This window comes from Trichosurus vulpecula, chromosome 5 (genome assembly GCF_011100635.1).
Source record: "Trichosurus vulpecula isolate mTriVul1 chromosome 5, mTriVul1.pri, whole genome shotgun sequence".
Classification (NCBI taxonomy): Eukaryota; Metazoa; Chordata; class Mammalia; order Diprotodontia; family Phalangeridae; genus Trichosurus; species Trichosurus vulpecula.
The window spans coordinates 284,100,206-284,118,977 of NC_050577.1; the positions used below are offsets into that span (position 1 = coordinate 284,100,206).

Here is an 18,772-nt window from a genome sequence, read left to right on the forward strand (position 1 = left end):
GACTCTCATGAATGAGATGTTCCTTGCTAAAAAGATCTAGAAAATTATTTAATGATTTGCCTTTACCAAGCCTTTGAGCTGAAGTAGTGAATGGTTCGTACTCACCAGGAATTCTAATGTTGCAAATCCCACTTTGTCTTCCCTTCTGCCTATGTTAGTGCTGTTACTCCAAATAAAAACCTTTCGTATGGTGGCTTACTTTACATTAAATGAATAAAAATAAATGTTTTCTTTAAAATATTTTTTCTCCCTCCAGAAACAAAAGATCTGTGGGAATTTAACACTGCAGCATCACATGCTAGAGCCTGTGCAGCGAATACCTCGATATGAGATGCTCCTTAAAGACTATCTAAGGAAATTGCCTCCTGATTCCTTAGACTGGAATGATGCTAAAAGTTAGTAACTTTTTGTTTTTTGCATGGTAGGATGACCATTTAGCCCAATCTAACAATAGCCTCCAATATATAACATTTAGATAGCAGAGAACAGGATCAATGGAAATTATTTCACCAAAACTTGAATTAAAATATAATTTTTTGCTAAGATCACAAGCTTGAGAAGAGGAAAAACTGTACAGTTTGTGCTAATTTCATAGTTTATGATTCACTATAAATCTAAAACCATAAGTCCTCCCCCACTCCCATTTTTAAAGAAATTACTATTAGAACTTGATTCCCAATTAAGTAAAGCCTGTGATCTAGTAACTTTAAACCAGGGAACTTCATATTTGAATTTTATCCCAAATTTCTAACTTTTTCTGTTGGATTTTATGTACTAGTCAGCAATGTAACCAGAGGAAGAACAAAACGTTTATTTGCTTTTCTGATTTTCTTTCCACATAGAATCGCTAGAAATTATCTCTACTGCAGCAAGTCATTCCAATAGTGCAATACGGAAAATGGTAGGTGGTTTTGAGAAGAGAGAGAAAGCCTGGTTAGTGAATTACTTGTACTTTAGCTATCAGTAGGGTTAGGACGTTGTTATCCAGCCCCCGCAAAATTAACGCAGTTTATCAAACAAATAGAAAAACATTGGCCACATTTCTCATTATTGCATTCTGCTATATGTTTTGTCATAGATAAATTTAATTCTTCTTTTTTTTGGATAATAGAACTTGAGCTGGAAGGAATCTCAGAGGCTAATTTCCTTATTTTTAAGATGAGGAAACTGAGCCCCTGGGGGGGTTAAATGACGTGTACCAAGGTCCTCTGACTCCAGAGCTAGTATACTTTTTTATTGTACCCAACCAGCTCTCCCCATCCTCCCAAGGTTAAACTCTAGGTTTTGTTTGTTTGCTTGTTTCTCAGTCTTTTATTTACCTAAAAATATTCTTGAGTTATTTGAATACCAGCTAAACTAAATAATGAATTGTGATTTTTTTTAAAGCTTTCATTTGTTCTTTGACTTCACTAGGAGAATCTTAAAAAGCTGTTAGAGGTTTATGAGATGTTGGGAGAAGAGGAAGACATTGTTAATCCCTCAAATGAGCTCATACGTGAAGGACAAATCCTTAAGCTTGCTGCTCGAAACACATCAGCTCAAGAACGTTATCTTTTCCTTGTAAGTATCATGATGTTTATGGAGCATTAAGGAGCACCAAAATTCTCAGGCACATATTGGGAAATTAGAATTCTTACTTTCAAAAAATATATATATTAATATGTTCCTTGTATTACATTTTGGGGAAATCAAGTGGTCTAAATAAGAACTTTGCTAGGAAACTGGAGCCCCTTTATCATAGAAACTTTACCAAAACTTTGCTTCTTTTTTTTTTAAGCATTTTTTATGACAAATCTTTCTAAAATGGATGATTCACTTCCTTGTTTGACAACCTACTGAAAATAATTTAACCTTCACTTGAGGATTCATTTGCATGATTATAAATATCAGTTATATGTATGGGCTGCCTTCTGATTTTGGTTTTAATAATTTTATTTGTGTAAAAGATTTTAAAATTTTAAGTATTATCTTTTATAATGTCATCTATCCATTGTCTGGATATGAATTTTTTCTACCCAAAATTATGTTTACATTTATATTTAGTTTTTTAATGCATTTTGAATTTGTGGTAGAATATATAAATTTCTAATCTCTGAACCTATTTTTCACCAAACTTCATCTGAATTTTTCCAGCAGTCCTTTTCAAATAAATACTCCTTTCCCCAGTAGTTTGCGATATTGAGCTTATCAAATGCTAGGCTTTTATGTGCATTTATTTCTAAGTCTTATTTAATCTATTCCATTGATTTGTTTCTGACAATTGCTGATTTCTTAGTTTGAGATATAGCAGTCTGAGTCTACTTTTCCTTCCTTTCCAGTTTTTTCTTTAATATCTCCTGTATTCTGGACCATATATAGCTATAGCTTAGGCCAATCCATTAACTCCTGCTCAGCATTAGAATACCATGAGACACTCATGGATCATAAAATTCAATTAAAACAACTTTACTTAAGTAAGGAAAGATAAGTTATGTAAAGAAGATCAAGTTAAGAAGGAAGTCATTTAAGTAAAACAACTTCTCTCTGCCTGTAGCACCCATTAGGGCTGTGGAAATTCCATTCAGACTTCCAGCATTAACTCACCATTGTTGTTGTTTAGTTGTGTCCAACTCTTTGTGACCCCATGTAACATACTGTCCATAGAGTTTTCTTGGCAAAGATAATGGAATGGTTTGTCATTTTTTTTCTCTAGTAAATTAAGGTAAACAGAAGTTAAGTGACTTGCCCAAGGTCATACAGCTAGTAAGTATCTGAGACCAGACTTGAACTCAGGTCTTCCTAATTCCTGGCCCAGCTCTCTATCCACTTAGCCACCTAGCTACCTCCTAGGCAAACAGAGGTAAGTGACTTACCCAAAGTCACACAGCTAGTAAATATCTGAGGCCAGATTTTAAATCATGTCTTCCTGACTCCACACCAACATTCTGTCCACTGAGTGAAACAGCTGCCTCTTCAACTCACAATAGGCTGAGCCTTTTATTCCCAAGGTAGCAATGAAGCCAAACTAGTGATAATCCAGTAATGGCCTTCTTATCTCCTTATAGTGAGACTGGATAAGCTTACTTCTGCCATACTTTGATATTCTTGACCTTTTATTCCTTAGTGTGATATAATTTTTGTCTAAATCTATGCAGCTTCCTTTTAGTCATTTGATCAGTAGAGCAGTGTAGATTATACTGTCATTTTTACTACATTGATAATATTCAGCCATGAACATTGATTATCTCTCTAATTATTTACGGCTTACATTTTCATAAAAATTTTGTTTTATGTATGTCCTTATATACATGTGTCTTGATAGGTTAAGAAATAGAGGTTGGGTTGGATCTTTGATTTCATTGATATTCCTGAATGAGGCAAATTCTCAGGTGGTCAATGCATTTTATTACTTTAAATGGATTTTCTCTACCTCTTTTGTTACTAGTATTCAAAAAGGCTGATAATTTGGGGAGACTTTATTTTGTATCCTGCTACTTTACTAAAACTCCTAATTATCTTAATTTTTTCCTTGATTCTCTAAGTAAAACTTCACATTGTTAGTTGACTTTTATCTCCTCTCACTATATTTAGTAGTATCAGTAATAATAATAGTTACATTTAGACACTATTTTCTATGTACCAGACACTTCGCTAAATCCCTTGAATTTATCTCATTTTATTCTTACCATAACCCAGGGTAGGAGGGGCTGTGATGAAACTCATCAGACAGAGGTTAAGTGACTTGCCCAGGGTAATACAGCTAATAAGTGTCTAATTTGAACTCAGCAATTCCTGACTCCCTGCTTGGCACTCTATCCACCCTCCAGCTAGCTGCCTATTTATTTCTTCAACTTCTTTTACTATTATTGCCATAGGTTATATTTCTAGCACAGTCAAACAGTAACAAAGATAGGAATCTAAGACCCCAGTTTGTTTCAAATACTGCTCATTCCTAGTTTTAGATACATTTTAAGGAAAGGTCATCCTTTTATGTTTCTACTTTTAAACTTGTTTTAAGAGGGCAGCATGCTCTCCCGCCCCCCGCCCCAGTAGAGCAGAGCCAAGATGGTGGAGAAAACGCAGGGACTCACCTGACATCTCCAAATTCCCCTCCAAACAATGCCTCAGAACAAATTCTGGAGCTGCAAAACCCATAAAAGGATGGGATGAAACATTTTTCCAGCTGAAGACCACTTAGAAGGCTGGCAAGAAAGGTCTAGTGCACCAGGGTAAGGGTAGAGTTCAGACTGCACCAGCTCAGGCCAAGCCCCAGAGAACCAGCAGCAGGCCTCCAAACTGTTCAAGGATCCCCAATACAATATTATAGCCAAATTCCACAGTTCCCTCATTTAGAAGGCAAGCAATTTGATAAAAGTTATAAATTTGCAGTTATGCACAGTATATTTCCATATTAGTCATGTTCTGAAAGGAAACAGTTTAAAGAAAACCAAGAAAAATAAAGTTTTTTAAAAAGCATTCTTCTGTCTGCATTCAAATTCCATCAATTCTTTCTCTGGAGATGGATTTTTCATCATAAGTCCTTCAAAATTGTCTTAGATCATTGTATTGGTGGGAAGTTATTATCATACTATATTGCTGTTACTGTGACACTGTTCCATTGGTTCTATTCACTTCACCTTGCATCAGTTCATGTAAATCTTTCCAGATTTTCCTGAGAGTAACCTGCTAATAATTTCTTTTTTTTTAAATAGTTTTTTATTTTGTTTTACTGAAACACAAATACAAAATAGAGAAAAGAAACAAAAACATATTATAAACTTAAATAAAGTAAGAAAGGAAAAAAGCATGTCACGTGCATAGCTGAACATAGGAGAGGATTCAAAATATGTAAAAATAAGTTTTCATTTCAAGAAAGCCTGTATGATAAATAATACACCTTGTGTTTGAGAATTGTTCATCTTTTCTTTGCTTCCTTGTGTTTTGTTCTCTGCTGTGTACTTTTTAACTTTGTTCTTTTTCCCCCACCCCCACCCCCACCTCCCAAAGGCTATAATATAACTTAGCTATTTCTTGACATATGCATACACTTATACGTATATACATGCATATATAGACATATACTTTCCCAGACATATTCTATTCCTGATCTTTGTTTTTTATGTTTGTTCATATTTTTGTTTCCTATCCTTTCTCCTGCCTCCACTTGACTTCTACCCGCTACATCACCTTCCTATTACTTGCCTACCCCACTCCTCCACCAACCACCCTGCCCTCCTGTTACTTGCCAAGGATCCCTCCCCTATCCTCCAATTCCTGTTAATCTGAACACCTTTTACCTGTTCCCTCATTCTCACCTCTAAAAATCCCTCCCCTGTCCTAATCCCTCCCTTGTCCTCTCCCCCCACACTAAACCCCTACCATTTTATTTCTTCTAAATTTAGAAGATTTTTATACGCTTCTAAATATGTATGTATTGTTGCTTCTTAAACCCATTCCTGATGAAAGTAGGTTACCAGAACTACCAGCCCTCCTCCCCCATCTAAATCCTTTGTATCCTTTCTTCTTCTTGCACCTCTTTTGTATAAAATAGTTACTGGTTTTAGTTGTTTCTAAATGGTTTTACTTTTTAAATTCATATCATAGTCAGGTTTATCCCCCTCTTTCTTATGAGCTCGACAATTATTAATAAGAACGTTAGACATACATTTTACATTTTATGTTATATGAAAGGTAAGCAGTCTGTTCTTATGAATCCCTTATAGTCAGTCTTTGGTGTGTACCTTATGTTTCTCTTGGTTCTTGTATGTCGAATCTTCTATTAAGTTGAGGATTTTTTTTAACAAAGTTTTGAATTTCTTTGAATTTCAAAGTTTAATTTCTTATAATAGCACAACACTATGCCATCATGATCATATACCATAACTTGATAAGTAATTCCCCAGTTGATGGGCATCCCTATAACAACAGTGTTGCTTGCAGCTGCTGTGGAGCTATAAGGCCAATAACACCAGCACACAGGAAGGCTGCTAGGATAGGTTCTTTGATCTGCTTTTCTGAGGAAAACGACTTTAAAACCTCACTTTAATTAAACATACTTATGCCATTCACTTAGTTCATGGGGGAAAACCAGCACCCTGAACTTCAGAGAGAATGCAAACAGAAATTACAAGCAGAAATTATAGAAACAGCAAATGACACAAACCAGTCTATCCATAGCAATATATACATATTTAACAGATAGAGAAGCAAAATCTAGGTTTTTAAAAGCCAGGGCTCAGTGACAGCTACCCAGAGTCTCATCTGGTCAAATCACAAGACACTGTTCCAGTGAGTGAGAGCCCCCAAACAAAAGGCCAACCTCAGATCATATGTACCCTTCTCAGGGTCCTGCGGCTTATAACCTACTTAGCCAAAGGGTCTAGGGCCTGGGGCTTTTCTTGTTTCTTAAGCCGATCATCAAAGACTCTTGATTCAGTCAAAGACTCTGATTGCAACAAAGGCAAGACTCATAAAAGGCACTTGAGTACCTCATTGTTGAGAAGGTCTCAAACAAAAAACAGCAAATGCCCCACTTTGCTTGCCATTCCATGTGAAAGGCAAGACTCATCAAAGGTACTTGATTGCCTTAGCATTCCAAAAGAGAAAACAGTTAAAAAAAAAAAAAGTCCCACCCTGCTTAACATAATAATCCCCTCAGTTTCCTATCTTTTGCCACCCCTAATAAAGCTGCTACTTACTAAACAAGACTTTTTAGATCTTTGTATTCCACCCATGTCCTCCCAATCCCTACTTATTTTTTCTCTCTTAAAATAATATTACTTTTTAGATATTTTTGACTTATTAATTCAATTCAATTAAGTACTTAATATGTGTCAGGCACTATGTTAAGTACTAGGGATACAAAGACAAAAAATGAAATATAGTCCCTAATCTGAAGGAGCTAAATTCTCTTAGTCTAGATAGTATGTACATATATAAAATATTCAAAATAAAAATCACTTGAAGAGGGCGTTAGAAGCCTGGGGTACCAGAAACCCTTAATGTAGGAGGAGTATTTGAGCAGAATTTTGAAGGAAACAAGGTATTCTGAGACATTGGTGTCAAACTCCAAATAGAAATGGATCATCCTTGTGGACTGACTTAAAAAAACAGAGATTAACATTATATTGTATTTTATTTGTATTAATTAAACATTTTCCAATGTGGTTCAGGTTGTACTTGTTAGTTTTCTAGTTACTAGCAGCTAGCAAGTGTGATACCTTTGTTCTAAGAAACTAAGGTGAGAAGTGAGTGCATTCTAGGCATGGAGGAAAGGCTGTGTATAGGTACAAAGTGCTTTATATAAAGTATCTTACGTGAAGAATAGCAATGAGGGCAGTTTAGCTGGAGTAACAAGGGTAGAAAAGTTGGTTGGGAGCAGGTCATGAAGGGGAAAGGGAGGGGAGGCTCCCTAACCTCCATATCAAATCTATGATGAGAGTCTGATAGCCAGGATTGTTATGGAGCAAACAGTTCTCAAAAGCATTTACGCGATTAACCAAATGAAAGAATTTTCTATATTGGTGTATCAGTAAGGCAATAAACACAACATCAATGATAATCATGAATTATGCCTATGTAGTTCTGTATCGCAAAGTATTAGAGACTCTCCATAAAGAAGACAAAAGAAATACATTTATTCAGACACCAGACAATCATATCCTATAACCCAATATTCAGCTCCCACAGCCAGTGAGCCCAGTTTATCATAACAGCAAGGAACTTAAAACACCATATTATGGCATTGAGCCTTATCATCCCAAAACCTCTGACTCCCTGCTGGGATCTTCCCCAAAACAAACTCACAGTACAGCTTAGTCAGCCTGTTCAATTCTAACCATCACGAGAGCAGCCAGTAGCAGCCATAACTGCTTTCTTTCTTTCTCTCTCTCCCTCTCTCAATTCTCTCTCTCTCTCTGCATTTCCTGTGACATAACTACCTTTTCCTGTCAGGAAGCTCCTCCTACCACATGTGACTTAGGCTTCCCGTGATGTAAGCAGGTCACGTGCCTGTTGATGGGAGGAAATGATCTTCAGCAACATAACAGGGATAACACAAGAAGTATATAAAACAATGTCATCGTTCCCCCTCTAATGGGGCTCAAAATCTTAGGGTAAGGAACGGAGGTCTCATCCTCCAAAGTTTCTTCCTGCTGTAACTTGATGTAGAGCTGACCCTACTCCAAGAGGTAAAGAGTCCTATTTGAGAGGTCAGTTCTTTAGCAAGCTGGCATCTGGAACTCACTTGACGCCAGGTCGTGGACAGGTCCAGAGGTGACATTTGAACACATCAGAGGGTGACATCTGACTTAAGTGATCAGGCATCTGCAGGTGGATGGTACTAAACCTGCAGGAAACAAATCTCACCAATAAATTTAGCAGACAGAAGCCAAAAATAAACAAAAGAGACTGTCATAGCCTCATTCATGGTAGAATACATGAGTCAAGGGTACAATTTCATAATTATTTTCTGTTGGGTAAACTACTGTTACAGTATAGTCTTTCTCCTGTGCTATGATTTCTGCAGACCTTTGAAACATCATCCAGCTTCCATTTTACCCATACTTTAGCTCCCAATTTTATTCTTTCAGTAGAACCAAATCCTTCCTTCCCTCTGATAATTATTTTGGAAGGAGGGTCAGTTTTCACGAGAGGTACTGTTTCACAAAGAATAATTCTCAATTGAACTATACTATCATTTTTACACAACTGTATAGGTTCTTCACCCAAATTCCTGGAGTGTCACAATAATTTCTCCTTGATAACTGGAATTTATCACTCCATCCAATATACGTATTCCCTGGTTTAGGTAACATCGATCCAAAATGATTCTTAGGGATTCTCATACAATATCCCAGTAGAGATTTTTCTTATCTCTAAACAACGTAAATCATATCCTGCCAAACTAGGTATTCCTGGATACAGTGGTGGGACATCTTCCCTCACAGTCCAGTTTTCAATATTTTGAATCTTATGTGCCTGATGTTTTCTAATTTGCAGATTTGGCGTCATCATTCTTGGCTAGAGGTGTACTTTCTCCTAATGGTCTATTATTCAAATTACATAAAGCAGTGAACAAATTATCCTTCCAATGTTGATACAAATTATTAGAACTTAACTTTCTTAACTGTTCTTTTAACAATCCATTCATTCTTTCTGTCACTCCAGATGCTTGTGGATAATATGGAATATGATATATCCACTCTACATTGTACAATACACAATATCTCTTCATCTCATTACCCTTGAAATGTGACCCATTGTCACTTTGAATCTGCATTGGGGTTCTATAATATAGACTTATAATATCTAGAGTTTTACGGGTGTTTTTCTGGGTTGCATTTTTATAAGGACAAGCCATTAATACACCTGAATAGGTATCAACACATGTATATTTAAATTTGCATCCTTTATCTTGGGGTAGTGGTCCAATATAATCTATCTACCAGATCTGGGCTAGAACTTTTCCCCTTGCTATTTCCCCAAGTACTACCCGAGGAACAGTTCATTCCTTTTACAATTGACATATGTGACATTCCTCTGCTATTTGCTTTAACAGTGATTGAGAGATACTAATACCTCAGTCTTGTGCTTACCGGTGTGTGGCCTGGACCCCTAAATGGCTGGCTGTTGGGTGGACCCATTCTGCTAGTACTGGATCATCAGTTGGTGTCAAAGTAGGGACAGTATGTTCAGTAGCAATCTTTGCTAGTTGATCAGCATGTGCATTGTACTCACATTCTGGCGTAGTCAGGGGCACATGAGCATCTACATGAAAAACTGACAAATTAGTAACCAAACATGCGCCATACATCTTCCAATAGTTCTTTGCCCCAAACCTGTTTACCATGAATTTCCCAATTTTGGTTTTTCTGCTTTAGCATCCATGTATCTAACCCATTAGCCCACAAATCAGTGAATATATGACCCTCTCCTTCTTTCTCTGTTTTAATAGCTTGATGTATTGCCGTAAGTTCAGTATATTGATCTCTTCCAGCTATCCCAGCACTTTCTAAAGTTCTCTTAGTGCATGGGTTATAGGCTACTGCTTTCCAATGTCATTTATGGCCCAAATATTTTGCTGTCCCATCAGTAAACCATGCATGTTTCTTCTGTTCTTCAGTCAATCCATCATATCTGTCACTCTATTTTACCAAGGATTGTACCAACTTTTGCTTTGGTTTAGAGGGTTTGTTATTCCCATCAATGTCAGTGCTTGTAATAGATTCATGTAGAGCAGAAACTCCACTTTTGCCTGTTTTTGATCTATTCTGAATATAGCATTTCCATTTAATTATGCCGGCCTCTTGCGCATGTCCACTGTCAATTACCCAAGTCATAATCAGAATTCCAGGCCTCAATATCACTTTATGGCCCAGAGTCAGTTGTTCAGTCTCTACCAAAGGCCAATATTCAGCTAAGAACTGCCTTTCATTAGGTGTATATTGTAATACGGATGAAGGTAGTTTCTTCAACCAAAATCCTAACATACATGGCCTATTAATGGGTGGGAAAGATCTCCAAATGTAAAAAGCTATTACAATTGGAAATAATGAAAAGCAAATTAGAACAACTAAATTTTCATTTTGCCTAGAAAATTGGCAAAAATGACAAAAGATAGAAATAATTGGTGTTGGGGGGAGTACAGCAAGATAATCATACTGTTGATGGGCATATGAGTTGGTCTGACTACTCTGGAAAGCATTTTAGAGTTTTACTTAGAACATGACTAAAATGCCTATATCCTTTGACCTGAACATTCCACTTACTAACCATATACCCCAAGAAGATCAGTGAAAAACAAAAGCCTCATGTACACCAATTTATATATAATTGCACTCATTTTTGAGTAGCAAAGAACTAGAAACAGAGCCCATCAGCTCGTGAATGACCAAGCAAGTTGTGGTATATGGATATAATGGAATATTACTATGGTTTAGAAACATGGGAAAACTTATGTTAACTGATGCAGAGTGAAGTAATCCATGCCAGGAAAACAATATCCACAGTAACTACAAGAATGCAAATAGAGCATAATCAAAACATTTGAAACCGAATGCTCTGATATGGCTAATATGGGAATATAATTTTTACATAACTTCACATGTATAATTGATGCCATAGTGCTTGCCTTTTCAGTGGGTGGGAAGGGGCTGGAGAAGGGGAGAGAGTCTGGGAACTCAACATTTTTAGAAATAGAATCATAAATAAATTTTCAAAAGGAAATCAAATGCTGTGAGTTATTGTCAAGTTTTATTCCAGAGAAGACCCTACCCCCACATCCTTGTTTGCAAAAGAGAATTTTTGCTTAGAAAGCAATATATAATGTCAGAATTTTTCAATATGTTGTATACCTTTATGAATTGTCTCTTTTTGTATTCTTTGTTATAAGTGATTGCTCTGTGGGAGGAGGGATACCTTGTTAGGTTATATAAAAATAAAAAGGAAAATACATAGGTTATATAAAAACAAAAAAATATCAATTCAAATTTCATATTTTCAAAAAAAATGCTATTAGAATAGGCTAGGTGGTGAACACGGTGAGGCCTGAATTTGGTGATGGCCATGGGAATGGAGAAAAGAAAAGAAATGTTAGAGTACGACTTAGAAACTTAATGATTTTCTGGAGAGAAAGTAGGTTCCCTTTCCTAGGAAGTCTTCAGTTTGTTTCTTTGCAAATTCTACCCATTGTTCCTGATTGTGACCTCTAGGGAGAAACAGAACAAATTTCATTCTTCTTTCACATGACAACTCTTCATAACTAAAGTAGCCCTCCTGCTTCAAGAGGTGAGGGAAAGAACCTCATTATAATAAGAGGTGAGGGAAAGGAAAGATTTGAAAGTGATGCTGAAGTTTTATTACTCAGAAAAAGATGGGGTGTTTTCAAAGTCTTGAGTCATATTTAGTGAGTTTGTCTATGTGGCAAAGTATCATATTCTCTGTGGGTTTTGCCCAAGTATAGTTTTTTAAATCAGTCTTGGAGTTAATACTATGTTTTTACTAATATGTTTCTCTCATTTATTTCTCTATACTTCAACGTTTTACAGTTTAACAACATGTTGCTGTACTGTGTACCAAAATTCAGCTTGGTGGGATCTAAATACTCAGTTCGAACTAGAGTTGGTATTGATGGGATGAAAATTGTAGAAACACACAATGAAGAATATCCACACACATTTCAGGTTTCTGGAAAAGAACGAACACTGGAATTACAGGCCAGGTAAATCAACTATTCCTTTTTGGCAAAAGTCAAAACGTGCCTGCATAAATCACAAGATTGAATGGTTGAAGAAAATATTTCCCAAGTACATTCTACAGATCTTTTGGAGTCTGCTGGAATGCCCATAGCAAATTCTCCAGGGTTAGAAGATTTTTAAAGAACAACAAATTTAGCGGATAAGCTAGAAAATTAATGATTGATTGAGGGTAGCAGTAAACTTAAGCAACTTTGCAAACTATTCTAAAAGGAAGAGTCAGAGTTGCTTAAAGAATGATAAGGTAATATTACATTCCAACTGTGTGATGAGAGAGGAAACATGATTCATACATGAACATGATTCAGATCAATCTGTAAATCTTAAGTCAAGATGCAAATAGATCAGTATTACAGATATGAAATTATGTAGTCAGTACATTTCTGAGGAAGATTTTAAGAATTGTGGGTCTGGGATGTCCTACCTGGAAGGAAAAAAAATGGATTTTTACTCTACAATTTTGAGTGTAGAACAAGATCTTACTCAATTTGGTAAGGACTTCCAAGGAGGTATTGTCCCATTAGCTACATTTTTTGTTATTTTCTAACTTAGGGAACAAAGAAATAAATCTTCCTTCCCTTACTGTTTATTTAAATATAGGTATTTGTGTTTTTCTTTGGTTATCAACTTTATGTTGAAAGCAAGATAAGAACTAAATTTAAAATATTTTTGGAGTCAGAAAATAAGTTGTTGAAAGGCTTTTTAAAAAAGGGATGTTTTTGCCTCAATCAGAGCAGACTTGAAAGAATTTATAATGGGCTTCCAATGTAGGCATTTTCTTATATCTCAGCAATTAGAATAAGATAGATCTGAAGTGGCCCATATGGAATTCAGGTTAGATTCAAAGAGGATTTGCCTGAAGTAATTATTATTTTATGTTTGAATCATCTGATTTAATATCTCCTTTCTGGAAGCACTTAACAATAGCAAACATTTTCATTTCTTCATGTTAGTCTTGATGTTTGCCTTAAAAACAGAATATTAGTTACATATTCCAACAAAGGAAATATTATAAAGAGCTCCCTAAAATGCCTGTATAAATAAACTATGGCTTTATTTTATGTTTTCCTTGAGAATTTTTTTTCAATAAATGTTCTTGGGCTGGTTTGTCACTGTAGACTTTATCATTCCCAGTATTGAATGGGTAGATGGATCTTGGTTTCTTAGATTTAGAGCTACTCTTATATACCATGTATATAAGGGCACTTAGGGGAGATTATTTGATGGCAATTTCATTTTGTAGGAGTGTTGCGAGTCCCCAGCCTTGCAACAAACTTGGGGATCCCCCCAAGACCCAGGCCTTTGCTTAACAAAAGGCCTGATCTCTCGGACAATGTATGGGGCGGGAGCCGAAAGGTGGTGAATGACTCTGTTTATTATTTCAGCAAGCAGCATTTTTATATCTTTAGTGACATAGGTACATTCTTTGATTACGTGGGTGAAAGAAAGGTAAAATCAAGACACCTGGGTACTAGGACCGCCCTGACTCCACCTACTCTCCTCCCCTTCTCTTCCCGAGCTAACCTGAAGCTCCCTGGGGTCAGGCAGTCCAGGCAACGAACCGGAAGTTCCATGTGCTCTAGCAAGCCCAGACAGAGAGCCGGAAGTTCTATGTGCTCAAGCAGGTGCTCAAGCAGGTCCCGGCAAAGACCTGGAATTGCTAGGGAGGCAACAAAGGCGAGACCCCTCCTCCTGGCTCCACCCATAACTCAGAGCCCTGAGTTTATCTCAGCCGGCCCCTGGGCCTGGAGGTCCAAGGAGGGCAGGGCTTGGCTCTAACTTGGCCCGTAACATAGGAGTAGAAGCCAGACAAAAATTCACTGTACAATCCCCTTCCTCCCACCCTCAGGACTATCCATACTAAGTGAGTAGGTTGAAATTCTTTTAAAAATTTTTCTTTGTTGAATCACAAGAGATATGTTAAATTTTTATTATGACTCTTTGCCATGCGTCACTAAATTTTCCGGAAATTTGGGAATAGGATCAATGTATCTCAGTATGTTTAGTTGCATTCACCAGTTGTAACTCATTTATATGTAATGCATTTATTTTAAACTTTGCCGATTTATTTTTTAGTTCTGAGCAAGACAAAGAGGAATGGATCAAGGTAAACATAATTCCTTATCTTCATTTTGCTTTTTATATATTCACTATATATGTCTAGGTAATAAATATTTATTATGTATGATTTGGCCATTGGAAATAATTCATTTAATGGTGGGGGGGGAGGGCATTACTATACCAGATTTTGTTGTTATCGTCTTTTCATCAGCATTGCATAATATTCATAATGTCCATTTTGAATTTTTTACATTTTTAGGCACTTCAAAACACTATTGAAGCTTTCCATCAAAGGCATGAAACTTTTAGAAATGCTATAGCAAAAGATAATGATATGCACTTGGAGGTTTCCGTAAGTTCTTAACATGTTTTTTTTTTGTTGGTGCTATTGCAAATGATTATTGTTAAGGGCTAGCTTCATATGCTTTCTTTGGATTCCTAGGGCATTGGAATTATGAAGTAAGGTGGGTTTTTTTTATTTTTAATTTTTTTTTTTAGCGAATTCTTTTCCTATACAGTGTCAGAAGAGGCTTTTGTTCAGGATCTAATTTTTAAATAATTGCTATAATGAGTGATCTTCCCATATATTTTTTAGCTGAAGTCTTTAGAATATCTCTTTACATAGGATTTCAGAACTGTGGTGTGAACAGTGCAACAGTGTTGTTAATGGAACTGTCCTTTGGGAGGGCATAGTAATTTTCTCCACTAAAATATTGCACATTTGGGTCCCTTGACTTTTTAGACTGCTGAACTTGGGAAAAGGGCCCCAAGATGGATTCGAGACAATGAAGTAACAATGTGTATGAAATGCAAAGAATCTTTTAATGCACTGACAAGGAGGAGACATCATTGCCGAGCATGTGGACATGTAAGTATCAGTTTGTCACTTGATTGTCATCTTATTACTGGTAATCTCCAATCATTCTGGACCCAGATGGTTCTAGAGGAAAGAGATGGAACCAATAAGTCTACTTTATCATAACAGCAAGGAATCTAAAACACAGCATGGAGCCAAGCCATCCCATAACTGTCCTACCTCCTGCTGGGGCCTTGCCACCAATAGTCACTCACAGTATAGCTACCACACAAATGCTCTGTCCCCCACCTCTGACTGCTCTCTCTGCATTTCCTGTGACACCCTTTCCTTTTCCTCTCAGCAAGCTTCTCCCACCACACATGTGACTTAGGCTTCCTGTGATGGAAGCAGGTCACATGACCTATTAATGGGTGGGAAAAATCTTCAAATATAAATTGTTGTTACACTTGGTGACAGGTGTATCTGTTCCCTTCACCAAAACTCAAATATTTCCTGTGCAACATCATTGATTTTCATGGAATGATCAGAGCACATCATTCCTCTCAAATTGATTAAGAATTTTTTTGCACTAATTTATATCTCTTTATTGATTCAATACAGCTATCCAGGGATTGGGTCAAAACCCCGACCTTTATTATAAAAATAAAAATTTTTTTTGATTGAGTAGAACAAATTTTAATCTTAAAGGCTGTCTATCAAGGTGTCTCTTATGCATGTGTTAAGAACATGCAAGATTTCCTACTAAATATAACAACCGAACTTTTAACAATAATCCCCTGATCCTTGGTCTAAAAGAGATGGCCAAATGACCATCCTTTTATCAAAATGCTGGCCTTATTAATAAAATGATTAAGTTATAGAGAAAAAAGTAATACGCTAATTATCAGTATCAACTAAGGCAAAAGACAGGGAAACAGAAGTTTAACAAAACTGTTTAGAGGATATGTTAATGTAATGTGAAGTGGAATTCTTAATGGTTATGAGGTCCTCCATATGTTCTTGTTTGTAGATGGCATTCTATTAATTGTAATAAAGTCTGGAATACTATACAGCCACTCCAATTTGGCTCAGTAGTCTACACAAGAAAAACCAGCTGGGTGAAGAAAAGCCATTGTCCATTTCCATATTAACTGTGCTAAAACAGTTAGGTAACAAACACTGCAGATAATCAGTGAGCTAGAGGTGTATAATTGAACAGGAGAAGATAGACTAGATAACTTTGTGGAAATTAGGTAGCACTTTCAGCAATACCAGCCTCCTTTTTGAAACCAAAACCTGTGTTTTGAAAAAATACCAGTTTTGTTTCAACCAAGATTTCTAAAACACCATAGTCTCAAGAATCAAAATTTCAGGTGGCCGAAGAGAGACATATATAGAGTGTATTAAATTTTTATAAAATTTGGATATATTGTGTCATTTTGTCCTCACCACAGTCCTGTGAAGTAGATATTGCAGAAAATATTATCCCCATTCCATAGGAAACTGAGGGTTGAAATTTCTCACACAACTCTTAAGCTAGATTTGAACCCAGGTGTTTCCTGAACCCAAGCATAGTACCTTTTCCACTAAAGCATTTGGTGTCAGCCAATATGGTTCTTGTTTTCCTTCGATGTGGACCTTCACCCTCCCCATTGTCCTAGTGTTGAGTTGTTGTTGTTGAGGCATCATTTTCAGTCATATCTGAAACTCCATTTGGAGTTTTCTTGGCAAAAATAATGGACCTGCTTGCCATTTCCTTCTTGAGATTTCTTTGCCAAAACTTAGGGTCAAAAGAAAGATAATCCTTCTTCCTTTAATGAGCCCTGTCCCAAGAATTGTTAAAATTATCCAGTACAATTCTCACTGGATCTCCCAGAGAGGGGAGAAAATAAGGTCAGTAGAAATTTGAAGCTTTTTCCCAGTTTCTTGAGATTTCCCATAATTCACAGTGCCAGTAAAGACAAATTCTGGGCTTTTTCTTCCACTTTTTGGGTCACTTTTTTGCTATTTGATTACTCTCTTTCCCCTACTATTTCCATCTCCTACCCCTCCACCTTAGTATCCAGAGTTCCAGCTACTGCTTGGTCCTGGAAATTGGCATGTTGAGGATCTCTTCTCCTTGATTCTGTCAACCTTTCTGCTATTCTATCTCAAGAGCACATATATTTACTTCCAGCTTTACCACTGTGGCTTCCTAAAAGAAGAACGCATTTGAGACCATTATCCAAGAAATCATCTATAATACTCCACTGCTATATCTCAGACCATTTAATTCCCTCCTCTCTTCTGGGCTACATGGTTCCTTGGAAGTTCTTTGGAGGTTCAGTGTGATGCACTAATTCAAGCTTCTGTGCATGTTCAATTTTTCAGTTCCAGTTCTTTGTGACCTTATTTGAAATTTTCTTGGCAAAGATACTGGAGTGGTTTGCTGTTTCCTTCTCCAGCTCATTTTACAGATGAGGAAACTGAGGCAAAGAGACTTGCCCAGGGTCACATAAGTGTCTGGGGCCAGATTTGAATTTAAGAAGATGAGCCTCCTTACTCCAGGTCTAGTGCTCTGTCCTGTGTGCCACCTAGTTGCCTAAGCTCTGGTTCTTTCCATCTCTGGCTGTGTCTGTTCTCCCTGTTAAAGTTCAAGTCCTACAGCATAGATCAGGTATAAGACTAGTTATGACTCCATCAGTCCTCCTCTGGTGTCAATGGGTATTCTTCTACCTTGTATAGGATGACATGTTTAGTACTAGAAGAAAGGTTTCATTATGGATGGCATTGAGTACTCAGGAAAATGTCTGGGTGCATACCTCTGATACTATATATGGACATACAAGGTGTTCATGAATAATGATTGATTATATTCAGTTTTCATTAAACAAATAGCACTACAAAATATTTTAAGGTCAATTCTTATATGTATAATGTAAAAAAAAAAAAGGTAGTCGATCATTGCCCACCTTTTTCAAGAAATGCTCAATACAGCAGAATTCTAGTGCAGCAAATAGATTTGGCCTGTTGAAGTTAATTATAATAGGATATCATGAACAAAACCCTAGTCTCTATGTTAATGTTAATTTAAAGACATTTAGTTAAAGAATAGCATTTAGCTGTAATTACAAAGTTTAAAAAAATAAAAAATAAAAAAGTCCACTATCAAAGTTTCTTCCAAATTGATCTCCATCAATCTCATATAGTAAATGCTTAATAAATGCTTGTTGACTGACTGACAGATCATAATCTTTCAAGCAACAAATATTTATGGATTATTTGAGAAATTTATGTGATAGATTTCTTTTTCCTGTCTACATACCAAGCTTTAGTTTTGACTCAACTTGTAAATGTTATGGTAATTAGGGTGGGAATTTTTACTGTTTTCTCTTTTGGAATGCTGAGGTAATCAAGTACCTTTGATGAGTTTTGCTTTTCAAATGTAATGGCAAGCAAAGTGGACTTTTGTTGTCTTTGTTTTGGAATGCTTCTAAGCACTAAGGAATCATTGATTGAATAGGGAGTCTTTGATGACCTACTTATGTCAAGGGAAGGCCTAGTTCTCCCCTCTGACCCTCCCCGTTTCTACCGTTCCCCCCACTCCAAGATGGCATATATTCTGGTTGCCCTGTTCCCCAGTCAGCCCTCCCTTCTGTCACCCCACTCCCCTCCCATCTCCTTTTCCCTTTCTTTCCTGTAG

At 36.6% G+C, this 18,772-nt stretch overlaps 1 protein-coding gene across 3 annotated transcripts in view; it reads left to right on the top strand.

The window, feature by feature from the left end:
• FGD4 (FYVE, RhoGEF and PH domain containing 4) overlaps positions 1–18,772 on the top strand; it is a 234,369-nt gene that overhangs the window by 201,730 nt on the left and 13,867 nt on the right. For all 3 annotated transcript variants that reach the window (XM_036759654.1, XM_036759656.1, XM_036759655.1), the window contains 7 exons: positions 257–395; positions 843–901; positions 1,414–1,560; positions 12,027–12,199; positions 14,310–14,340; positions 14,554–14,646; positions 15,037–15,162. In XM_036759654.1, the coding sequence (XP_036615549.1) occupies positions 257–395; positions 843–901; positions 1,414–1,560; positions 12,027–12,199; positions 14,310–14,340; positions 14,554–14,646; positions 15,037–15,162 (768 nt within the window). The remainder of the gene's footprint in view (positions 1–256; positions 396–842; positions 902–1,413; positions 1,561–12,026; positions 12,200–14,309; positions 14,341–14,553; positions 14,647–15,036; positions 15,163–18,772) is intronic.